Genomic DNA, 26,546 nt, shown 5'->3' on the forward strand with positions numbered 1-26,546 from the left:
GTTGTCGGTCTTCATTTTCGGATTTGTGGGTTTGGTATCAACAATTCATCCATGTTATCATAAGTTGGACTAGTGCTTGTGTGAGATTATCTTAAGTTGGACTAGTGCATGTGGAGGTTATCTTAAGTTGGACTAGTGCATGTGGAGATTATCTTAAGTTGAACTAGTGCTTGTGTGAGTTTTAAGATGTGGATATGACAAAGTTGTATCTCACCAGATATCAACTGGATATCTTGAAATTCATAATGCGTCTTATTTTGTGCGTTATCGTCCCCAACGCTCAAAACAAGGGGTACTATAAAAAGAAGCGGCTCACACAAACCCACGTTTTCTATGTGTTGCTTGGTTAGGTTAGAATAGGATTGGTTAGGATTCGTGCATTTTAATACCCCTTATTTTTTACGTTGAAGCTGTGACGGGAAAGTGTTGGAGTATAGATGTTCGGCAGTCCTCCAATGGCAGGTGTCAATGCCTGGTCACACTTACAAAAAAAAGATAGACTGCTTGCCTGTTGTCTGTGGTAAGTTAGAGGGAGGAACACGTAAAACACAAAGTATGAACAATGAAACTTTAATATATTTACTTTAAACATAAATGAAAATAAAGACAAATCTCGGGTAAATGACTAGTGCAATAAAATGACAAAGATAAATGCAAAAACACAATAGATTAAATATTATAATGGAGAAATGGTACTGAGAATATCGGCTTTAGCTGAGACTTCCCTTAGTATACGAAAGCCTGTTACGGACCCGAGCCCAGCGTCCGAGCACGGAGCAATGATGACCGCGCCATCTGTGGGTCAGCTCCTGAAACCCCCTCCAAATGGACGACGCCATCTAGCGAGGGCGGGATATACCGACCACAGGGGGCTGGTTTCCCCGTCTTAATCAGCTCGTGACATAGCCGCTGCTGACCTCTGGTGAGGTGACGCTTAGACAGCAACGCCATCTATGGAGTGGATAGGTGGGCATTTGTGTCTAAGCCGGTAAGTGAGGTACCCTAGAGTGTAACTAGTACTGATGACGTGTCTGATTACAGAGTCGACCTGGGACTGCTGAATCGGACGGTGGATCAGTCTACCCAAGGCAGCCATAGTATCTCCACATGTTTGCTGCAGAAGCTGTAAGTCATCCCCCGGATGAACACTGTTGTGTTAGCCTGCCTGTGAGGTGGCAGAACCAGGAATTGTCGTACCCGGGGCTGACTGGTGGAGAAGACTAGCCACTGGGGTGTTGTGGTGAGGAGAGTGATCAGCGGAATCACACGAGGCTCCTGCCTAGGGCTTACAACCCTAGTATCGGTCGTGGAGTGGCCTACGCAGTAGAGCTGATTGGAACCTGCCAGCTACAGGCTGGATTTGTGGTTGAAGGCCTCCACGATGGTGCACCCAGTGGGACTGTGATTTGGCTGGCCTGTGGCCAGGGTAGACTCGCCTAGGGAACCGAAGGATTCATCGTGAGGCCACAAGAAGAAAACCAGGGCTACTCGTCTTGAGCACCGTGAAACGTCCTGAGTCTTCAGAGGAAGACCATTCTGTGTACATAAGTGTAGTCATAGTAACCGCGTGTGACTGTTTATATATTTATTTATTGGTGGTGGTGAATATATATTTAATTTAGTGAATTTGTATCCCTTCCCCTTTAATTTACTTGCGTTACAGAACACACCCCTTGAAAGCCACTACTAACTTGGGGCCGGATACCCAAACTCTAATAACATCAGAGAAAGAACTCAGTTGCGACCCAATAGGGCCGTAACAAAGCCAGAGAGCTTAGTATGCCAGAGAGAGATGTCAACTCTAAGAGAACAAAGAATATTCTGAAGTTGATGGCTGGTCAGGCTCAGACGTCGACTCAGGTAGATGGCGCTAAGGTGCAGTGTGCAGGTGCACGGTCGGCGAGTCACCAATCAGGAGCAGGCAGGCTGGTATGGGTAGTTTGCTGGTTGACGACGAGCCGGCACGGAGGGTGTGTGGAGTAGGGGGGATCTTGGGTACGTTTTGCCTCCTGGTCAAAACGTTTTGTGCTACCGGTGACGTATCTTGAATGTAGCATCTTGTACTTATAGAACTGACGTAACTTTAAGTAGGGAAGAGCAGGCTCAATCTCTCTTGAAAGAGATTATCATCACATTATTTTGTACGTTGAAGCAAATCAAGAGAACGGACTATAGATGATTAGCATTGTTTTAAGCCCCCCCCCTCCACATAAAGTCATGAATAAATATAACCTTAGTAATAAGAGAAAATGCTTTATTCAGCTTCATCTTCCTCCTTCCTTTTTCTTCCTCCGCTTGACAGCTGGATGGACAGCACTTCGGATTCGTAGTCCTGAGGTTCCGGGTTCGATCCCCGGTGGAGGCGGAGACATATTGGCAAAATGTGTCTTTCACCCTGATACCCCTGGGAGTTATACAGCTGCTACGGGCTGCTTCCGGGGGGGGGGAGGGGGTGTAACAAAAATGAGGCCTGGTGGAGAACCAGGTCTCCTTTTTAAGCCCCGAAATCATCTCAAGATAACCTGTTAAATGTCTTTTAAATTATGCTGCTCAGTTTTGGTCTCCTGGTAAGAACCTCCAGACTGAAGGGTGAATAAAATTCTTAATATACATTCAGTAGAAAGGCAAAGAATAAGGGGGAGCATAATTACTATATATAAATGATTGAAGGGGAATAACAAAGGCAACATTAATAAGGAACAGTAACAACTATCAATGTAAAATAAAACATTAAACAATAGATACAAACTGGTTAAGATTAGATTCAGAAAAGATTGGCGTCAAGAACGTCAAGAAACGGTCGTACTAAAGTGCCCTTATCCTAACCTACCAGGGAACCCACGAACAGAAAACGGGACGTTATGTAAATTTCGCGAGCCGCTGCCATTCTCTTGAACGACAGTTTTTGGCCCCGTAAACTATACGTCGAAATGCAACGTGCTATTAGGAGGACGGTTTGAATATCTGTAGCTCGATACATGTGTACTCACCTAATTGTACTCGCCTAATTGTGCTTGTGGGGATTGAGCTCTGGCTCTTTGGTCCCGCCTCTCAACCGTCAATCAACAGGTGTACAGGTTCCTGAGCCTATTGGGCTCTGACACTAAAAAAGTTCTTTCTAATATCTCTGTGGCTCATTTGGCCACTCACTTTCCACCTGTGTCCCCTAGTGCGGGTGCCCCTTGCGTTAAATAACCTGTCTTTATCTACCCTATCAATTCCCTTGAGAATCTTGAAAGTGGTGATCATGTCCCCCCTAACTCTTCTGTCTTCCAACAAAGTGAGGTTCAATTCCCGTTGTCTCTCCTCGTAGCTCATACCTCTCAGCTCGGATACTAGTCTGGTGGCAAACCTTTGAACCTTTTCCAGTTTAGTCTTATCCTTGACTAGATATGGACTTCATGCTGGGGCTGCATACTCCAGGATTGGCCTGACATATGTGGTATACAAAGTTCTGAATGATTCCTTACACAAGTTTCTGAATGCCGTTCTTATGTTGGCCAGCCTGGCATATGCTGCTGCTGTTATCCTCTTGATATGTGCTGCAGGAGACAGGTCTGGCGTGATATCAACCCCCAAGTCTTTTTCTCTCTCTGTCTCTTGAAGAATTTCATCTCCCAGATGATACCTAGTATCTGGCCTCCTGCTCCCTACAACTATCTTCATTATGTTACATTTGCTTGGGTTAAACTCTAACAACTATTTGTTCGACCATTCCATCAGCTTGTCCAGGTCTTCTTGAAGCCTCAAGCAGTCCAAGCAGCCTCATGTGGGTGTAGGAGCCGTCTCCCATAACGTTATTCTTATGTCCATTACAACATCAATCTCGCCTACACTTATATACGTCATGCAGACGAAGAGTCACAATAACGTGACTGAAAAATATTGACCAAACCACACACTAGAAAGTGAAGAGACGACGACGTTTCGGTCCGTCCTGGACCACTATCAAGTCGATTATCACAGTCGACTTGATAATGGTCCAGGACGGACCGAAACGTCGTCGTCGTCTCTTTACTTTCTAGTGTGTGGTTTGGTCAATATATATACGTCATATTTCGACGCTAAGATTCAAATTGACAAACACACCGCTCTTATATGGCTGTATCTCCCCACCCAACACACCACTACGCTCCTCCTTCACAACCATCTCCATCACATTAACTCCATCTTGATGGAGTTAATCACCTCCAGTGAGAACATACTCACATCTCATACCATCTCCACCAACATCGCCTCTACCATGGTCCTCTCCCTCACACCTCCCTTACAACTACAACTCACAAAGTGAGTGGTTGTGAGGGTTTACAACCACTTCCACAACTTGGGTCATTGTTATAAGTGGCAAAACTTGAGTGTGTATGAATAAAGATGAAAGTTGGAGAGATTACTTCCTTCTATATTTCATTCCTCCAGAACAGTCGGGGTTAAAGGGGGGAAAACTTTCACGAAACTTGGTCTACGTGTCTTTATGGCGTGTAAATAGTGGGAAATTTAATATGTCTGAGGTATTCCACACCTTGCTGCTCTGGACACAGTGGAAGATCAGAGTGGAAGATTGAAGTTGTTAGTGTTGTTCACACCGCATACAGCGGAGTGAACAAGACTAACAACGTACAGGACAGGGGAACAATTGACATTGATAGTTCGAAAATCCCTGATGGTATCGATTATGGATTTTAATCACTTTACTCCATCTTAAGGGGCGCGGTTGCACGCAACTCACTACTTGCAGAGTTTTTATCGAAAGGTACAAAGACTTCCCCCACTTTCACTGTCACAGCATCATCAACACAGTGCATCATCAACACGGGGCATCATCAACACAGGTCATCATCAACACGGGGCATCATCAACACAGGTCATCATCAACACGGGGCATCATCAACACAGGTCATCATCAACACGGGGCATCATCAACACAGTGCATCATCAACACAGCGCATCATCAACACAGGGCATCATCAACACAGCGCATCATCAACACAGTGCATCATCAACACAGCGCATCATCAACACAGGGCATCATCAACACAGCGCATCATCAACACAGGGCATCATCAACATGGGGCATCATCAACACAGTGCATCATCAACATGGGGCATCATCAACACAGGGCATCATCAACACAGTGCATCATCAACACAGTGCATCATCAACACGGGGCATCATCAACACGGGGCATCGTCAACACGGGGCATCATCAACACAGTGCATCATCAACATGGGGCATCATCAACACAGGGCATCATCAACACAGTGCATCATCAACACAGCGCATCATCAACACAGGGCATCATCAACACAGCGCATCATCAACACAGGGCATCATCAACACGGGGCATCATCAACACAGTGCATCATCAACATGGGGCATCATCAACACAGGGCATCATCAACACAGTGCATCATCAACACAGTGCATCATCAACACGGGGCATCATCAACACGGGGCATCATCAACACGGGGCATCATCAACACAGTGCATCATCAACACGGGGCATCATCAACACGGGGCATCATCAACACGAGGCATCATCAACACGGGGCATCATCAACACAGTGCATCATCAACACAGTGCATCATCAACACGGGGCATCATCAACACGGGGCATCATCAACACGGGGCATCATCAACACAGTGCATCATCAACACAGTGCATCATCAACACAGGGCATCATCAACACAAGGCATCATCAACACGGGGCATCATCAACACAGTGCATCATCAACACAGGGCCTCGTAGCCTGGTGGATAGCGCGCAGGACTCGTAATTCTGTGGCGCGGGTTCGATTCCCGCACGAGGCAGAAACAAATGGGCAAAGTGTCTTTCACCCTAAGTGCCCCTGTTACCTAGCAGTAAATAGGTACCTGGGAGTTAGTCAGCTGTCACGGGCTGCTTCCTGGGGTGTGTGTGTGTGGTGTGGAAAAAAAAAAAAAAAAAAAAAAAAAAAAAAAAAAAAAAAAAAAAAAAAAGTAGTTAGTAAACAGTTGATTGACAGTTGAGAGGCGGGCCGAAAGAGCAAAGCTCAACCCCCGTAAAAACACAACTAGTAAACACTGGGCATCATCAACACAGTGCATCATCAACACGGGGAATCATCAACACGGGGCATCATCAACACAGATCATCATCAACACGGGGCATCATCAACACGGGGCATCATCAACACAGATCATCATCAACACAGGGCATCATCAACACAGATCATCATCAACACAGTGCATCATCAACACAGGTCATCATCAACACAGATCATCATCAACACAGGGCATCATCAACACGGGGCATCATCAACACAGATCATCATCAACACAGGGCATCATCAACACAGATCATCATCAACACGGGGCATCATCAACACGGGGCATCATCAACACAGGTCATGATCAACACAGTGCATCAACACAGTGCATCATCAACACAGATCATCATCAACACAGGGCATCATCAACACAGATCATCATCAACACGGGGCATCATCAACACGGGGCATCATCAACACAGGTCATGATCAACACAGTGCATCAACACAGATCATCATCAACACGGGGCATCATCAACACGAGGCATCACCAACACAGGTCATCATCAACACAGTGCATCATCAACACAGTGCATCATCAACACAGGGCATCATCAACACAGATCATCATCAACACGGGGCATTATCAACACAGGGCATCATCAACACAGGGCATCATCAACACAGATCATCATCAACACAGTGCATCATCAACACAGGTCATCATCAACACAGATCATCATCAACACAGGGCATCATCAACACGGGGCATCATCAACACAGTGTATCATCAACACAGGGCATCATCAACACAGATCATCATCAACACAGGGCATCATCAACACGGGGCATCATCAACACAGTGCATCATCAACACGGGGCATTATCAACACAGGGCATCATCAACACGGGGCATCAAAAACACGGGCCATCATCAACACAGGGCATCATCAACACGGGGCATCATCAACACAGTGCATCATCAACACAGGGCATCATCAACACAGGGCATCATCAACACGGGGCATCATCAACACAGTGCATCATCAACACGGGGCATTATCAACACAGGGCATCATCAACACGGGGCATCATCAACACAGTGCATCATCAACACGGGGCATCATCAACACAGATCATCATCAACACAGTGCATCATCAACACGGGGGATCATCAACACGGGGCATCATCAACACAGTGCATCATCAACACGGGGCATTATCAACACAGGGCATCATCAACACGGGGCATCAAAAACACGGGCCAACATCAACACAGGGCATCATCAACACGGGGCATCATCAACACGGGGCATCATCAACACGGGGCATCATCAACACAGTGCATCATCAACACAGGGCATCATCAACACAGATCATCATCAACACAGTGCATCATCAACACAGTGCATCATCAACACAGGGCATCATCAACACGGGCCATCATCAACACAGTGCATCATCAACACAGTGCATCATCAACACAGGTCATCATCAACACAGGGCATCATCAACACAGATCATCATCAACACAGTGCATCATCAACACGGGGAATCATCAACACGGGGAATCATCAACACGGGGCATCATCAACACAGATCATCATCAACACGGGGCATCATCAACACGGGGCATCATCAACACAGGGCATCATCAACACAGATCATCATCAACACAGTGCATCATCAACACAGGTCATCATCAACACAGATCATCATCAACACAGGGCATCATCAACACGGGGCATCATCAACACCGTGCATCATCAACACAGGGCATCATCAACACAGATCATCATCAACACGGGGCATCATCAACACGGGGCATCATCAACACAGGTCATGATCAACACAGTGCATCAACACAGTGCATCATCAACACGGGGCATCATCAACACAGGTCATCATCAACACAGTGCATCAACACAGTGCATCATCAACACGGGGCATCATCAACACAGGGCATCATCAACACAGATCATCATCAACACAGTGCATCATCAACACGGGGCATCATCAACACGGGGCATCATCAACACAGTGCATCATCAACACGGGGCATCATCAACACAGGGCATCATCAACACGGGGCATCATCAACACGGGGCATCATCAACACGGGGCATCATCAACACAGTGCATCATCAACACAGTGCATCATCAACACAGGTCATCATCAACACAGGGCATCATCAACACATATCATCATCAACACAGTGCATCATCAACACGGGGCATCATCAACACGGGGCATCATCAACACAGTGCATCATCAACACAGGGCATCATCAACACAGATCATCATCAACACAGTGCATCATCAACACAGGGCATCATCAACACAGTGCATCATCAACACGGGGCATCATCAACACAGTGCATCAACACAGATCATCATCAACACAGTGCATCATCAACTCAGTGCATCATCAACAAAGTGCATCATCAACACAGGTCATCATCAACACAGGTCTTCATCAACACCGTGCATCATCAACACAGGTCATCATCAACACAGATCATCATCAACACAGGCCATCATCAACACAGTACATCATCAACAAAGTGCATCATCAACAAAGTGCATCATCAACACAGGTCAGGGAGCCGGACGGCCGAGCGGACAGCACGCTGGATTTGTGATCCTGTGGTCCTGGGTTCGATCCCAGGCGCCGGCAAGAAACAATGGGCAGAGTTTCTTTTACCCTATGCCCCTGATACCTAGCAGTAAATAGGTACCTGGGTGTTAGTTAGCTGTCACGGGCTGCTTCCTGGGGGTGGAGGCCTGGTCGAGGACCGGGCCGCGGGGACACTAAAAAGCCCCGAAATCATCTCAAGATAACCTCAAGATCATCAACACAGTGCATCATCAACACAGGTCATCATCAACACAGATCATCATCAACACAGGGCATCATCAACACAGATCATCATCAACACAGGGCATCATCAACACGGGGCATCATCAACACAGGGCATCGACACTACCTCTTTTTATCTCTCATCAATGACAATTTCTCCTGGCTATTTGAAACTCTGGCAAACAAACAAACTCAGATTTGTTGTATTTGCACTAATAACGCAAGTGCTGACATACGTAAAAAACGGAAGCAGTTGCTTTGAAAATTTCCACTATGATCTTTAACTGTCATTAAACAAGTTACGAAATAGAAATTACAATGAACAAATACACGTAAAATTAATTCCTCGGCAGAGGGCCTACAAGCACAAACTCTAATTCAACTTGACCTCCCTTGCACCCAGACTCACAACGAAGCTCTACAGTGGAGCTACAGAGGCACTAGAGGCCCCAGAGTTAACATGGGAGTTATAGAGGCACTAGAGGTCCCAGGGTTAACATGAGAGTTACAGAGACACTAGAGGCTCCAGGGTTAACATAGGAGTTACTGGGGCACTAGAGGCCCCAGGGTTAACATGGGAGTTACAGGGGCACTAGAGGCCCCAGGGTTAACATGGGAGTTACAGGGGCACTAGAGGCCCCAGGGTTAACATGGGAGTTACAGGGGCACTAGAGGCCCCAGGGTTAACATGGGAGTTACAGGGGCGCTAGAGGCCCCAGGGTTAACATGGGAGTTACAGGGGCACTAGAGGCCCCAGGGTTAACATGGGAGTTACAGAGACACTAGAGGCCCCAGGGTTAACATGAGAGTTACAGAGACGCTAGAGGCCACTGGGTTAACATGGGAGTTACAGAGGCACTAGAGGGCCCCAGGGATAACATGAGAGTTACAGAACCGCTAGAGGCCACTGGGTTAACATGGGAGTTACAGAGGCACTAGAGGCCCCAGGGTTAACATGGAAGCATACACAGCTAAACACTGGATAGTGTCGCTACAGAGGCTGGGGGAGAGACTTGACCCTCGTCAGAAATGAAGAACCAATTGATTCATCCACTGGACTCAACCCCACGTCTCACTCCTGCTCTATGGCGTATTCCGGTGATTCCCACTTCCCTGAGGACTCGCAGCTGTGTTGTAGACCTAACATCCAGATGAATACAAGCGGGGAATTATATGGGGTCTCCATGTGCAGCAGACATGGATGATATTAAATCAACTTAAATGGTTAAGTCTGCCTCTGTCATCTTGGGACAGAAAATGGGATTTGTAGGCCCCAATGAACTGTTGTTGTGTGTTTTAAGTGGTGTTCCAGCTCCACCACCACACCTCAAGTAGGTAATTATCAATAGAAGACACCAAACCGGGAAGGCTATGTAGCACCATCAAATGTGCGGGATAATCAGAGGGCGCTAAATATCACCAAGGATGCCAATACGAGAACAGAAACGCATAAGGCGAACGATATCAAAAGTATCAGAGTCGCCAAGAATTCTATCGAGGGACAAGTGACCGCGGGGGACAGTCGGAAAACAAGACATACGCTCGTCCTGGAAGTCAGGACATTCAACAAGGATATGTACGACCGTAAGAGGGACAATGCAACATGGACAATAAGGAGCAGGGCGGCGCTCCATTAAGTGACCGTCAGTTAAACGGGTATGGCCAATACGTAACCTAGCCAGAGTCGTTTCCCACCGTCGGTTACAGTGGCAGGAGGAAGGCCACTGGGACACACGACTTTTGAGAGTACGCAGTTTGTTACCAATAACAGAAGACCAACAACGCTGCCAACGGGCAAGGATGGAGGCATGAATAACTGGGTAAAAGTCGGAATAAGGAACACCTTTATGGGAGATGGGACAAGTGCGGATAGCGTCCTTAGCGGCAGCATCCGCACGCTCATTTAAAGAGACACCAACATGGCTGGGAACCCAGCAAAACGCAACTGACTTAAATTTACTGGAGATAAGAAACAGCCAATGTTAAATCTCGATGACCACAGGGTGGACTGGATTAAAGGACCCTAAAACCATGAGGGCACTATGAGAGTCAACTACTACCACGAAGGAGGACTGCCCCCGGGAAAGCAGGAGACGAAGAACATAGAGAATAGCATAAAGTTCTGCTGTGAAGATGCTAGCCTCTGGAGGAAGGCGACACATAAGGGTGGTCAGGAAAAACAACAGAGTAGCCCACACCGTCAGCAGACTTAGACCCGTCGATGAAGATGGGAACGGAGTGGGAGTAAGAAGAAAAGTGCTCAAGGAAGAGGCGTTTCAGAACTGTAGGAGGGGTAAATGCTTTGGTGATGCGGGTCAGAGAAGTACAAAATTTGGGAAGGGGGACCCTCCACGGGGGCAAGGAGGGAACAATACGAAGAGAAACATTAGTAAGACGAACCGAAAGAGAATCCTGTAAGCGAGACAAACGGACAGAAAGAGGAAGGTGGTGAAGAGGAACAGGAACAACAGGAGGGGTAAAATTCATAGCACGATAGAGGCGAGAGCGAGGATGCTGTAAGGATTGCGCAAGATAGCGAAGATTGTAGCGATCACGGCGATCCTGGAGAGACAGAAAGCCAGTGTCAGCGTACAAGCTGAGGGGCAGGAGTTGAACGAAAAGCACCAGAGCTGAGGCGCAACCCAGTATGGTGCAAAGGACAAGACGGCGAAGAGTAGAAGGAGAAGCAGAAGAGTATGCAGGGCAACCATAATCGAGCTTAGACAGGACGAGAGAGGAATGCAAATAGAGGAGCGTGCGCCTATCCGCTCCCCAAGAAGTATGGGACAACACCAAGGGCCTCAGAGCATTCCACACGGAGGTAAGAGATATGGGCTGACCAAGACAAACGAGTGTCCACCACACCTCAAGGTGTTTGTTGTACGTAAGGGGGGTTATTCAACTCACGACCCTCTCCCCCACCCTCCATCACCCGATCTAAACCACACCATGACCTCCATCACACCACCACTACCACCACACAACCACTACCACCACACAACCACTACCACAACACAACCAATACCACCACACGACCACCACCATCACACCACCACCACCATCACACCACCATCACACCACCACCACCACCATCACACCACCATCACACCACCACCACCACCACCACAACACCCCCCCTTCACCTGGCCAGTACCGCGGTCGGCTGCTTGTAGGAGCCAGAATTAATCGAAACACCAGAATTTGCCCTCGAGTCTAATCCTTTGACTGTTTGCTTGACCAAAATCAATTACACAATCAAGATTCCAATTTTCTCAGAACAAAAGAAAGTCGATGAGAGTAAAGCTGAGGCCCAGAGAGCGGGGTTAGAGGCCCAGAGAGCGAGTATTTAGACTGAGAAATGCTACAATTACCGACCAAATATGTAAAGGAACATATCTTCGCTGTACTCAGTAGCTAGCTGGAGGAGTTTACAGAAAAATGATGACGTCTGTATTTACATTAATTTGCCTGTCCATACTCGTCTTGTTGGTTAACTGTGTGCGTGTGCGTGTGTGTGTGTGTGTGTGTGTGTGTGTGTGTGTGTGTGTGTGTGTGTGTGTGTGTGTGTGTGTGTGTGTGTGTGTGTACTCACCTATTTGTACTCACCTATTTGTGCTTGCGGGGGTTGAGTTTTGGCTCTTTGGTCCCGCCTCTCAACTGTCAATCAACTGGTGTACAGATTCCTTAGTTTACTGGGCTCTATCATATCCACATTTGAAACTGTGTATGGAGTCAGCCTCCACCAAATCACTGCCTAATGCATTTCGTCCGTTAACTACTCTGACACTGAAAAAGTTCCTTCTAACGTCTATGTGGCTCATGTGGGTACTCAGTTTCCACCTGCGTCCCCTTGTTCGCGTACCACCAGTGTTGAATAGTTTTGTCTTTGCTTACCCGGTCAATTCCCCTGAGGATTTTGTAGGTTGAGATCATGTCTCCCCTTACTCTTCTGTCTGTTTGTGTCGTAAGGTGCATTTCCCGCAGCCTTTTCTCGTAACTCATGCCTCTTAGTTCTGGGACTAGTCTAGTGGCCTACCTTTGCACTTTTTCCAGCTTCGTCTTGTGCTTGGCATGGTACGGGCTCCATGCTGGGGCCACATACTCCAGGATTGGTCTTACATATGTTGTGTACAGGTATCTGAATGATTCCTTACACAGGTTCTTGAACGCTGTTCTGATGTTAGCCAGCCTCGCATATGCCGCAGACGTTATTCTTTTTATGTGGGCTTCAGGAGACAGGTTTGGTGTGATATCAACTCCTAGATCTTTCTCTCTGTCCGTTTCATTAAGTACTTCATCTCCTATTCTGTATCCTGTGTCTGACCTCTTGTTTCCACTGCCTAGTTTCATTACTTTGCATTTACTCGGGTTGAACTTCAACAGCCATTTGTTGAACCATTCACTCAGTTTGTCTAGGTCATCTTGTAGCCTCCTACTATCATCCTCAGTTTCAATCCTCCACATAATTTTGGCATCATCAGCAAACATTGAGAGAAACGAGTCTATACCCTCTGGGAGACCATTTACATATATCAGAAACAGTATAGGGCCAAGAACTGACCTCTGCGGGACTCCACTTGTAACGTCTCGCCAATCTGAGACCTCACCCCTCACACTGACTCGTTGTCTCCTGTTGCTTAGGTACTCCTCTATCCAACGGAGTACTTTCCCTTTCACTCCAGCCTGCATCTCCTGCTTTTTCACTAGCCTCTTGTGTGGTACTGTATCAAAGGCTTTCTGACAATCCTTTCTAACTAATCTATTTTTCCTCTATTATATATTCTACATATATTTGTCTCTAACACACACATACACACACACACACACACACACACACACACACACACACACACACACACACACACACACACACACACACACACACACCTACATACTCAGGAAGCAGCCCGTAGCAGCTGTCTAACACACAGGTACCTATTTACTGCTAGGTAATAGGAGAATCAGGGTGAAACAAACTGCCTATGAGTCTCTGCCTCGGCTGGGAATCGAAGTTTGGGCCCAATGGACTACGACTCCCGGGCGCTTTCCACTCAGCCGCGAGGCCGTGTGTGTGTGTGCGCGCGTGTGCGTACGTGTGTGTGTACCTGGTTGTAATATTATTGGTGGATCATATCCTAGGAAGAGTATAGAGAGCAAGGTTTACCTTGAGCTATGGAATGGGAAAGTTCTCAACCTGCTAACAGGAGCCAGCAGTCATTAGTCCCTGTACTCACCTGGGTACAAAGATTTACTTAAGCAATTACCTAAACTATTAACTGTCTTGTGTGGTAATTGTTCGTGTGTGAGTTGTGCTGGTCTTGTCACCCCTTGACCTACTGACCTATTATTGCCTGTGTCAGGTGTCCCCTCCTCCAGGCCCTAGATATTGGTGCTTGGGTGTGTAGGGAGTACTCTATACCAGTGTACTCTACACCTGTGTACTCTACTCCAGTGTACTCTACACCTGTGTACTCTACACCAGTGTACTCTACACCTGTGTACTCTACTCCAATGTACTCTACACCAGTGTACTCTACACCAGTGTACTCTACACCAGTGTACTCTACACCTGTGCACTCTACACCAGTGTACTCTACACCAGTGTACTCTACACCTGTGTACTCTACACCAGTGTGCTCTACTCCAGTGTACTCTACACCAGTGTACTCTACACCAGTGTACTCTACACCAGTGTGCTCTACACCAGTGTACTTTACACCTGTGTACTCTACACCAGTGTACTCTACACCAGTGTACTCTACAACAGTGTACTCTACACCTGTGTACTCTACACCAGTGTACTCTACACCTGTGTACTCTACTCCAGTGTACTCTACACCAGTGTACTCTACACCAGAGTACTCTACACTTGTGTACTCTACTCCAGTGTACTCTACACCAGTGTACTCTACACCAGTGTACTCTACACCTGTGTACTCTACACCAGTGTACTCTACACCTGTGTACTCTACTCCAGTGTGCTCTACACCAGTGTACTCTACTCCAGTGTACTCTACTCCAGTGTACTCTACTCCAGTGTACTCTACTCCAGTGTACTCTACTCCAGTGTACTCTACACCAGTGTACTCTACACCAGTGTACTCTACTCCAGTGTACTCTACTCCAGTGTACTCTACTCCAGTGTACTCTACACCAGTGTACTCTACTCCAGTGTACTCTACACCAGTGTACTCTACACCAGTGTACTCTACACCAGTATTGTGAAAACTAAGTGGTTTTAGGATTATTCGAGTTAAAGGATTATGATTCTTTTACCATTTAGTCGTGTCCACCTTCTAGCAGTAAATGACATCCAATTCCAATTGTCCTTCTCCCAGTTCCCTCTCTTCTTTCCCATAACTCTTCCTCTCTTTCTTTCCACCTCTCTCTCTCTCTCTCTCTCTCTCTCTCTCTCTCTCTCTCTCTCTCTCTCTCTCTCTCTCTCTCTCTCTCTCTCTCTCTCTCTCTCTCTCTCTCTCTCTATGCTTCGAACTGGCTAGTTCCGTTCTCCCAGTTCATCTGGGAGAACTGTTCATCTTGACTTGTTCATCTGACTCCCAGTTCATCTTGATTCGTTACATTTGTGACAGCAGTCATCGTTACACCATCCCATAACTAATCCCTCGGGTGAGGGATTTTCTTGAGTCAAGTCTCATATGTTGGTTGTACTGTCCTTAGACTTACTTTGACATTTCTGTTCTTCATCACATCATTTCTCTGAGAGGTGGGGACAGAAGGGAGAAGGAAGAAGGGAGAAAGCAGGGGTGTATGATGCAGTGGAAGGAGAAAGGTGGAGGGTGTATGATTGGGGGTATACTTTATTATATTATATATACATAGTCAAAAACTGTAAGTGGCATAATTATATTTATGCTTTCTTTCACTATATATACTGGATTTTATACTTTCCCCGCCTCCCTCTTGAGCAAATAGTAAAATAGTGATCCAAGCATATGTCATAAATATCTCATTTGTCATATCTCAAATCTCAGTTGGGCAGCGGTTTCCTGCCTCTCAGATCTTTCCTATTGGGCCTCCCAAAAGCTCCGTGGAAGAGCTTCCGCCACATCGTAGGATCAGCGGTTCGAGTCTCCTAGTGCCTAAATGAATGAAATGTTTATTTCCACGATAGGGTGGTTGACAATTTATATAATATACACACACACACACACACATATATATATATATTATATATATATATGAAATATATATATATACATATATAACAGAGATGAATGGTTATGCCACGTCAGTAAAGCAGCTTAGTATCTGCGTGTCCATGGCATAGTATCTAAGGTTACTATGGCAACATTAGCCATAACAGAGCAACATCAGCCATGACAGAGCAACATCAGCCATAACAGAGCAACATTAGCCATAACAGAGCAACATCAGCCATAACAGAGCAACATCAGCCATAACAGAGCAACATCAGCCATAACAGAGCAACATCAGCCATAACAGAGCAACATCAGCCATAACAGAGCAACATCAGCCAAAACAGAGCAACATCAGCCATAACAGAGCAACATCAGCCAAAGCAGAGCAACATCAGCCAAAACAGAGCAACATCAGCCATAACAGAGCAACATCAGCCATAACAGAGCAACATCAGCCATAACAGAGCAACATCAGCCAAAGCAGAGCAACATCAGCCATAACAGAGCAACATCAGCCATAACAGAGCAACATCAGCCATAACAGAGCAACATCAGCCATAACAGAGCAACATCAGCCAAAGCAGAGCAACATCAGCCAAAACAGAGCAACATCAGCCATAACAGAGCAACATCAGCCAAAACAGAGCAACATCAGCCATAACAGAGCAACATCAGCCAAAACAGAGCAACATCAGCCATAACAGAGCAACATCAGCCATAACAGAGCAACATCAGCCAAAACAGAGCAACATCAGCCATAACAGAGCAACATCAGCCATAACAGAGCAACATCAGCCATAACAGAGCAACATCAGCCAAAACAGAGCAACATCAGCCATAACAGATCAACATCAGCCAAAACAGAGCAACATCAGCCATAACAGAGCAACATCAGCCATAACAGAGCAACATCAGCCATAACAGAGCAACATCAGCCATAACAGAGCAACATCAGCCATAACAGAGCAACATCAGCCAAAACAGAGAAACATCAGCAATAACAGAGCAACATCAGCCATAACAGAGCAACATCAGCCATAACAGAGCAACATCAGCCATAACAGAGCAACATCAGCAAAAAATGACTGGGACAAATCTTGTTAAATCCAACATAATGGTTTATCTTCAAAAGAAACACCGCAATAGAGAAATATTGACGCCCAGCTTTACAGGATCGAGATATTGCAATATTGAGAAGAATATTTTTATCCAGCAGCGTACACTACACAATGTATGCTTGTGTCAAAAGGTTTTGAAGCCGACATGAGCATAACAGATAAGCGTTGAAAGTATACATGGTATCCATAACAGTTACAACATGAACACAACAATGATGCTACTCACATTTGTAATGAGGATGGTTCAATGTTTTACGTTCACTACAGCAGCTGTAGCGAGGATGGTGCATGCACCTAGTGAAGAATTACTCACATTACTTGGCTTTAAGTGTAGTGTTGCATATCTCATAACTAACGAGGTTTCACTGTAAGTTATGACGAGACGGGTATTAAAGTATAGTAATTACAGCTATGAGGAGAAAGCACTAAGCCAGTATACGACTCATTTCCAAGGGATGTGAGGACAAGGAGCTGGGATAGGAGAACGGAGTTCCAGGGGGATGTGAGGACAAGGAGCTGGGATAGGAGAACGGAGTTCCAGGGGGATGTGAGGACAAGGAGCTGGGATAGGAGAACGGAGTTCCAGGGGGATGTGAGGACAAGGAGCTGGGATAGGAGAACGGAGTTCCAGGGGGATGTGAGGACAAGGAGCTGGGATAGGAGAACGGAGTGAGGGATCGGTTCTCAACCACTTGAATCATCATAGACACACTGCTAACCTTATATAGGACAAGGCTACCGTTCCACCGCAGCCAGTCTTCAGAGGCCAGATTCACGAAGCAGTTACGCAAGCACTTACGAAGCTGTACATCTTTTTTCAATCTTTGGCGGCTTTGTTTACAATTATTAAACCATTAATGAGCTCCGAAGCACCAGAAGACTGTTTATAACAATATCAACAGTTGATTGGGAAGTTTTCGTGTTTGTAAACTGTTTAATAAATGTAACCAAAGTCGTCAAAGATTGAGGAAAGATGTACACGTTCATAAGTACTTGCGTAACTGCTTCGTGAATCTGGCCCCAGAGGGACAAGTGCTCGTTAATTTATCCACAAAATTCCCTGTTTGGTAATAACACTTTACACACGACTCGACTGATGATGCTCAAACTTTTCTCGAACATTGCTTTGCTCTCTTTGTGTGTTCGAATCACGCGCGTTCAATAAGTATAACAGCCCATCCACATCAACAAAGGCCGAATGCTCGTTAATCCAGTCGCCAAACCCCGTGTTTTTTAAGTAAACCCGCTTTACACATGACTAATAATAGATCATGTTCGAGCATTTCTCAAAAAGAGCTTCACTGACGACCTTTTTTCAAATTGCAACGCAGTAAATAGTTCACACTAACTCATCCAGTGGGTGGTAGTGGGCCCCATACTAATCCTGTGGGTGGAAGTGGACCCTATACCCGTCTTGTGGCTGATAGTGGACCCCATACGCATCCTGTGGGTGGTAGTGGACCCCATACCCGTCCTGTGGGTGGTAGTGGACCCCATACGCATCCTGTGGGTAGTAGTGGACCCCATACCCGTCCTGTGGGGGGGTAGTGGACCCCATACCCATCCTGTGGGTGGTAGTGGACCCCATACCCGTCCTGTGGGTGGTAGTGGACCCCATACGCATCCTGTGGGTGGTAGCGGACCCCATACCCGTCCTGTGGGTGGTAGTGAAAAGGTTACAGAGGTTAATAATGGGCTCAAGAACTGAACCATAAAATTCATTTGTCTAAGCAAGTTACAGTATTGATAGCTAATTGCATGTACCATTCACATTCATCGAGTTGAAGCCTACATAGGTTGACAAATATTGATATTGGCATGATATGTCAGATATGAACTTGTGATATAAACGTCAGATATGAAGGATATCTCGAGGCTTGTGACGGCTGCATAAAAAATAAAACAGACATAAGAATCGAGGAAAATTAAGAAGGCCTATATGATACCATTAATACCGAGCCAGACTCGTAGATATGTATGGCCTTCGCTTGAAACAATGCAGCTCTCCCGCGCCTATTACCCGGCAAACTATTCCATGTATCAACAACCTTATTTGTAATATTTAGTCTTTTCTAAATAAAAAAATTCGGAATTTGTCCCCATTGTTTCGTGCTCTATTTTGTGTTTATATTTATCACATTAATAGACTCCCCCCCCCCCATTAAATACCCTTTCATTCAATTGTTTACTTTAATAATGTCCTCCTTTATTCTTCCCCATTCTACAGAATGTAAATTAAGCCTCATAAATCCCTCTTCGCGAGGGAAGTTTCAAATCCCCAGGATTAACTTGGGATTAACAATTTAAATATAATTTTTCCGTTCTATAATATGGGGTCCAAAACAGCACTACGTAACCCATCTGGGTCCTAAAAAAGGGGCAAAATAGAGCCGAAGTATGTTTAACATCTCGATGTGATCCTCAGTATATTTGTCTAATTTCGTTTATACCGATTGCTTAGCATATGATTTATGCTAATCATAACACCCAGATCCCTCTTGCACTCAGATTTTGCAATATCAACATTGACTGATAGCCGGTAAACCTATTGTTATTTCCTTTGATTTGAACCTTACACGTGTCTGTATCTGTGACTCTTGCAACCGTTTCCCACCCTCACATTAACCCCATTTATGCGTTGTTTATCTCCAGTGAAATAATCATGCCCAGATCCAGCTTAATATAACCCCAACATAAGATAACACAATTATATTCTTACCGGATGCAAATGGACCAATGTGACCTCACCTCTCCAAAGGTCTCCACAGTTTCAACTGAACCCTTACCTATCATGCACACTGAAGCCAGATTCACTCTTGTGAATCTGACGCCTGCATATAGATAACTCATTAATAAATAGATAACACACTAAGAAATAAATAACACATTAAGAAATAAATAACATATTAAGAAACCCATAGTTCACCTTGTAAGGAATAAGTATTGTTAGAAAGTTACCGATATTTTCGTTAATACTGAAAGGAAATCGCCATATTTTCTTCTCCATTTGGGGAAATGGGGTGATTTTTTAATAAAGGTTTGGAATTCATGACTTATATTTATGATGAGGTGTTTAAATGATTTATGCAGACGATGAGTCACAATAACGTGGCTGGAGATATGACCAAACTACACACCAGAAGATGGGGAGACGACGACGTTTCGTTCCATCATGGACCATTATTGTGTGTCTTGACTTTAAATGATATCATTTTGGATATCATCCAATTAAAGCTAATTGGGTGTTCTTGAATGTATTGGTAGGAAAGCATAATATTGAGAAAGTCAACATTTCACGGCTTCTAACGATGGATGCCATATTTTATGTCGCAGATATCACCACCTACAGTGGTCCTTTTGCGTTGAACACTCTATAATAGGTTCATCTCATCTTTCGTTATATACTTTAGATGCGAGGTTCACTTACGATTCTTTTGATACGTGAATGAAGCTTTACCTGCCTTCTTGAACTACAGGTTTTACGTCTCACTTGAATAGGTATACTCAAAAGTACGTCGTGGTAAAGTTCCATAAAACGAATGAAAAAGCTTCAATATAAAGATTTTTGTGTCGTCCAGATCAAGCGCTTGTTTCCGGGCAAGAACGGGAATTGCCTCCACAAATGTAGGCAATATATATGCCCCAAGCGGTTCATGGTTTGATAATCTTGTTGATCTATTAATGCCCCTAAAGGCGATACCTCCTTTCCAGGATAATCATAGTGGTTTACTTTATAAAACGAGCCCGCGTATTGTAGTCAATTTTGTGTAAAATCGGATTTTAAGTAATACTTTGTGCATGAAGCCTGATATCCTTGGAAAAGCTTCTCATACTGAAACATACAGGAATATTGTGTATAGATGTGGAAATTGTTAACTCAAGTAATTACACACAGACATCACAACAGCGTGATGCATCAAATTAACTAATCAACAAGGGCCGTGACGAGGGTTCGAACTTACGTCCGAGCATCCCAGACGTTCGAACCCTCGTCTCGGTCCTTGTGGATTTGTTCATTTAACTAAAGTAATATTTATAATATTACTAATGCTATTTAAGTAAGATTTAATCACATATACTATTTGACATTAATTCTGAATTACCTCTTATGTCCCTCCTTTATTAAGGGTTTGCAAATTTCCGTTTTGTACACAGCGTCTGCATGGAACATTTCCCAAGCTTTGAATAACAGCAATATTTACGACCAAAGTTAAACCCGGATCATCCCCAGAGATATTCTGAAAATCAACACTGAAGTAATAGAGAACAACAGCCACAATATAAGGTCATGGGGGAGGCTCTCAACATCACACAAACCCAGCCGCTTACCAACACCTTAATTGCCATCATGGAGACCAAGACGGACCTTGCAACATGTCGCCACAGCCATCGTTGCAAACATGGGGGATTGGTGAGTTGCAGTGTGGGCCCCTGACCCACCAGACACCTCACCTCACTCTCAGCTCACTATCACCTCACTGTCGTGTATACATTCACCACTATTGCATTGCTTTTGCTAGTAATTTTACTTTAATCATCTTCAATAATTACTTTTCCATTACGGGCTCACTACAGCCCATGCTACATGGACATTTTGTTCTGAGTAGCTAAATCTAAAACAACAATAACATGCATTACTTATTGGAATGTGAAGCAACTGAAGCCCTGCGCATCAAACTCAACATTAAACCAACGACAGCAGCTGTATTTAATGCACATTCCACAGCCACTACAATGATTAGAAAAGCAGTTGAAGAATGGGACTCACTAGTGAACACTGAGCATCTACATTCGTCCCCAATATAATGTTATTAGAACAAGACTAAAACCAGTGCGCTAAAACAGGAGCGGAAAAGAAACAGGGGAAAAGGAGGAAACCCCACCTCCATTTAAAACTTTGACCCAAATATAGAGCAACAAAGTGATAGTGAATAACCGAACTCAATTACAGGCTCACTCTTGCCCATGCTACATGGACATTTCGATCTAGGTAGCTAAATCCAAATCAACAACAACCTTGAAAGCTCAGTTACAGCCCCGTTTCTGTGCCAGGTAAGTCCACTACGGGCTCACCATAGCCCGTGCTACTTCGAACTTTTTGTTTTGCGTTGCTGAATCTAAAACAACAACAAATTTTATTCACTTGTACTTAGGCTTTGAAAATGTTGACTGAATCACTTAAATCATGCGAAGAAGTAGAGAAGATTCGTATCAGAATTATTGATTTTACCATTTCTCTCATATTCAATAACACACACACACACACACACACACACACATATATATATATATATATATATATATATATATATATATATATATATATATATATATATATATATATATATATGTATATATATATAATATATATATATATATAATATATATATAATATATATATAATATATATATAATATATATATATATATATATATATATATATATATATATATATATATAATATATATATATATATATATAATATATATATAATATATATATATATATAATACTATAATATATATATATATATATATATATATATATATATATATATATATATATATATATATATATATATATATATATATATATATATATATATATATAATATTAGTATATTTTGGTAGCAGTCTTTCCTGTAGACATATATTAAATATGACCGATATTTAAATTATTAAATATGACAGAAAAAGTAAGATTAATAATTCTAACACGAATTTTCTCAATCTTTCGTACATTTCTCTTCACTGTTGGTGGTAATTCAAAAATCAATTCTCCAAAATTCATTTTTATTTCAAGTCTGACTCGACACTTGAGCGCGTTTCGTAAAACTTATTACATTTTCAAAGACTTTAGTTTACAAACACAACTGAAACTGAATAGAGCTTACACATCTTTGAGTTTATATCTACATTTGGGTGAGGTGGATGAGGTGAAAACAAACTTTCAACAATGGGTATTGAATGGGTATTAAATTCAAACTCAAGACAAAACACGAAACAATGGGTATTAAATGGAAGTAATTGTAGAAAGCCTATTGGTCCATATTTCTTGATGCTTCTATATTGGAGCGGAGTCTTGAAGTGGGTAGAATATAGTTGTGCATTAATTGGCTGTTGATTGCTGGTGTTGACTTCTTGATGTGTAATGCCTCGCAGACGTCAAGCCGCCTGCTATCGCTGTATGTTCCTTAATGGAGCCCTGTTGCTTATGCATCGTTAAACGCCTGGAACGAGATGTTGTTGTCTTGCCTATATACTGGGTTTTTTTAGGCTTACAGTCCCCAAGAGGGCATTTGAAGCCATAGACGACGTTGGTCTCTTTTAAAGCGTTCTGTTTTGTGTCCGGAGAATTTCTCATGAGTAGGCTGGCCGTTTTTCTGGTTTTATAGTAAATCGTCAGTTGTATCTTCTGATTTTTGTCTGTAGGGATAACGTTTCTACTGACAATATCTTTCAGGACCCTTTCCTCCGTTTTATGGGCTGTGGAAAAGAAGTTCCTGTAAAATAGTCTAATAGGGGGTACAGGTGTTGTGTTAGTTGTCTCTTCAGAGGTTGCATGGCGTTTCACTTTCCTTCTTATGATGTCTTCCACGAAACCATTGGAGAAGCCGTTGTTGACTAGGACCTGCCTTACCCTACAGAGTTCTTCGTCGACTTGCTTCCATTCTGAGCTGTGGCTGAGGGCACGGTCGACATAAGCGTTAACAACACTCCTCTTGTACCTGTCTGGGCAGTCACTGTTGGCATTCAGGCACATTCCTATGTTTGTTTTCCGACTGCAGTGTGGAAAACTCCGCTTCTTTCCATGACTGTTACATCTAGAAAGGGCAGCTTCCCATCCTTCTTCATCTCGTAAGTGAAATGCAACACAGAATTCTGCTCAAATGCCTCCTTCAGCTCCTGCAGATGTCTGACATCAGGTACCTGTGTAAAAATGTCGTCAACATACCTGCAGTATATGGCCGTTTTCAAGTTCATGTCGACTAAGACTTTTTGCTCGATGGTACCCATGTAGAAGTTTGCAAACAGGACACCTAATGGAGAACCCATGGCGACCCCATCTACTTGCTTATACATGTGTCCATCCGGGCTCAAGAAGTGTGCCTCTTTAGCACAAGCTTGGAGTAGTTTCCTTGGACAGTTTTCTGGTATGTCAAGAGGAGTACAGGCCTGATCACGGTACACTCTGTCGGCTATCATCCCGATTGTTTCATCCACAGGTACGTTGGTAAACAGAGATTCTACGTCCAACGAGGCTCTTATCCCTGTGGCCCGTGTGCCCCGCAGCAAGTCAACAAATTCCTTTGGAGACTTCAGGCTGAAGGCGCAAGGAACATAAGGAGTCAGCAAACCGTTGAGTCGTTTCGCCAGTCTGTACGTGGGTGTGGGTATCTGGCTGATGATTGGCCGAAGTGGGTTTCCAGGCTTGTATGTTTTGACATTTCCATACGCATATCCAGGTTTATATTCCCCAATAATCTTTGGCAGGTGGAGTCCAGATTTCTTGGCGTTCACAGTTTCGATCAATTTGTTGACCTTTGCTTTCAGTTCGGCTGTAGTGTCCTTCGTTACCCTTTGGAATTAAGTTTGGTCAGAGAGTATGAGGTTCATTTTCGCCAGATATTCGTCTTTTTTAAAGAATGACGTATATTGGCGACTTGTCGCCTCTCCTGACAACTATCTCCTTGTTCTCACAAAGGGGCCTTGTAGCCTGGTGGATAGCGTACAGGACTCGTAATTCTGTGGCGCGGGTTCGATTCCCGCACGAGGCAGAAACAAATGGGAAAAGTTTCTTTCACCCTGAATGCCTCTGTTACCTAGCAGTAAATAGGTACCTTTGAGTTAGTCAGCTGTCACGGGCTGCATCTTGGGGGTGGAGGCCTGGTCGAGGACCGGGCCGCGGTGACACTAAAGCCCCGAAATCATCTAAAGATAACCTCAAGATAAGAAAGGCTCTTAGCTGCCACTTTGAGTTCAGGGGACAGTATGGTGCTTCTGTAGTTGCCTCGATTCTTTCCTCCTTCCGCAATAAGTTCTGCTTGTAAGGTATCTTTGATGGTGACCTTCTTTTGTGCTTCGAGGTCGAATATGTCGTCCAACAGAATCTCCAACTCCACTTTCCGGGCCGTGTGTCTTGAAAATGTAATAAGTTTTACGAAACGCGCTCAAGTGTCGCGTCAGACTAGAAATAAAAATGAATTTTGGAGAATTGATCTTTGAATTACCATCAACAGTGAAAAGAAACGTAAGAAAGATAGAGAAAATTCGTGTTAGAATTATTAATCTTACTTTTTTGGTCATATTTAATATATATATATATATATATATATATATATATATATATATATATATATATATATATATATATATATATATATATATATATATTATATTATATATATATATATATATATATATATATATATATATATATACGTGTGTGTGTATGTGTGTGTGTATGTGTGTGTGTATGTGTGTGTGTATGTGTGTGTGTATGTGTGTGTGTATGTGTGTGTGTGTGTGTGTGTGTGTTTGTTCGTACGTGTGAGTATTAATATAAATTAATTTGTGTAATAATTTCTTATGAGTTAAATGCATATTAATATAGAAGTATGTATATTTACCACAATATACATTTAGTTAATATTACGAATGTAATGAATTCTCATGCAATATTGTGGTGGTAATACATGGATAGTGAATTAAATTGCTTTTAGTATTTTATAGAAAATTTGTTAAATTGAAAGAAGAGTAACTTTATAATTATTTAGAAATAACCTGGAAAGGTTAATGGGTAAATGCTTTCATCCGGATGTATCCGTATAATTTGTTTTGTGAAGCTCTCGGTAATCTACAATATATATCCGGTTATGGTGTTGAGACCGACTAACCAATGTACAGAAATAATTTTGGTTTCATGCGAGAATGAGTTGACAGGTTGCCGACCTGTCAACCAAAAACATTGTGGCTATATATGTAAAATATATATAACGGATAGTGCCTAACGGATACATATAATGGAGCTTGGCATATTCTCTTGCTAGTTAATAGAGCTGAAGGACCCAGAAGACAAGTAATGAAATACGGCTCAGATTCACCGTGGATTTAACTGGGGTGGAACATCACACGGGAACACAAGGGCTCGGATATGATGGGTATGTGATGATAGGTAAGCATGAGGGTACTTATTCACATACCATTATCTAATCTTGAGGTTATCTTGAGATGATTAGGGTCCACGCGGCCCGGTCCTCGACCAGTCCTCGTTTTTGTTACACACCCCCAGGAAGCAGCCCGTAGCAGTTGACTAACTCCCAAGTACCTAGTTACTGCTAGGTGAATAGGTGCATCAGGGGGAAAGAAACTTTGCC

General features: G+C 43.8%; 1 protein-coding gene across 1 annotated transcript in view; it reads left to right on the forward strand.

The window, feature by feature from the left end:
- Positions 1-689: 689 nt before the first annotated feature.
- LOC138352394 (filaggrin-2-like) overlaps positions 690-26,546 on the forward strand; it is a 54,527-nt gene continuing 28,670 nt past the window's right edge. Inside the window, exons 1-3 of the mRNA XM_069304879.1 lie at positions 690-801; positions 4,751-5,724; positions 6,085-8,629. Coding sequence (XP_069160980.1) covers positions 690-801; positions 4,751-5,724; positions 6,085-8,629 — 3,631 coding nt within the window. The remainder of the gene's footprint in view (positions 802-4,750; positions 5,725-6,084; positions 8,630-26,546) is intronic.

The sequence above is a fragment of the Procambarus clarkii genome, chromosome 53 (genome assembly GCF_040958095.1).
Source record: "Procambarus clarkii isolate CNS0578487 chromosome 53, FALCON_Pclarkii_2.0, whole genome shotgun sequence".
Taxonomy (NCBI): domain Eukaryota; kingdom Metazoa; phylum Arthropoda; class Malacostraca; order Decapoda; family Cambaridae; genus Procambarus; species Procambarus clarkii.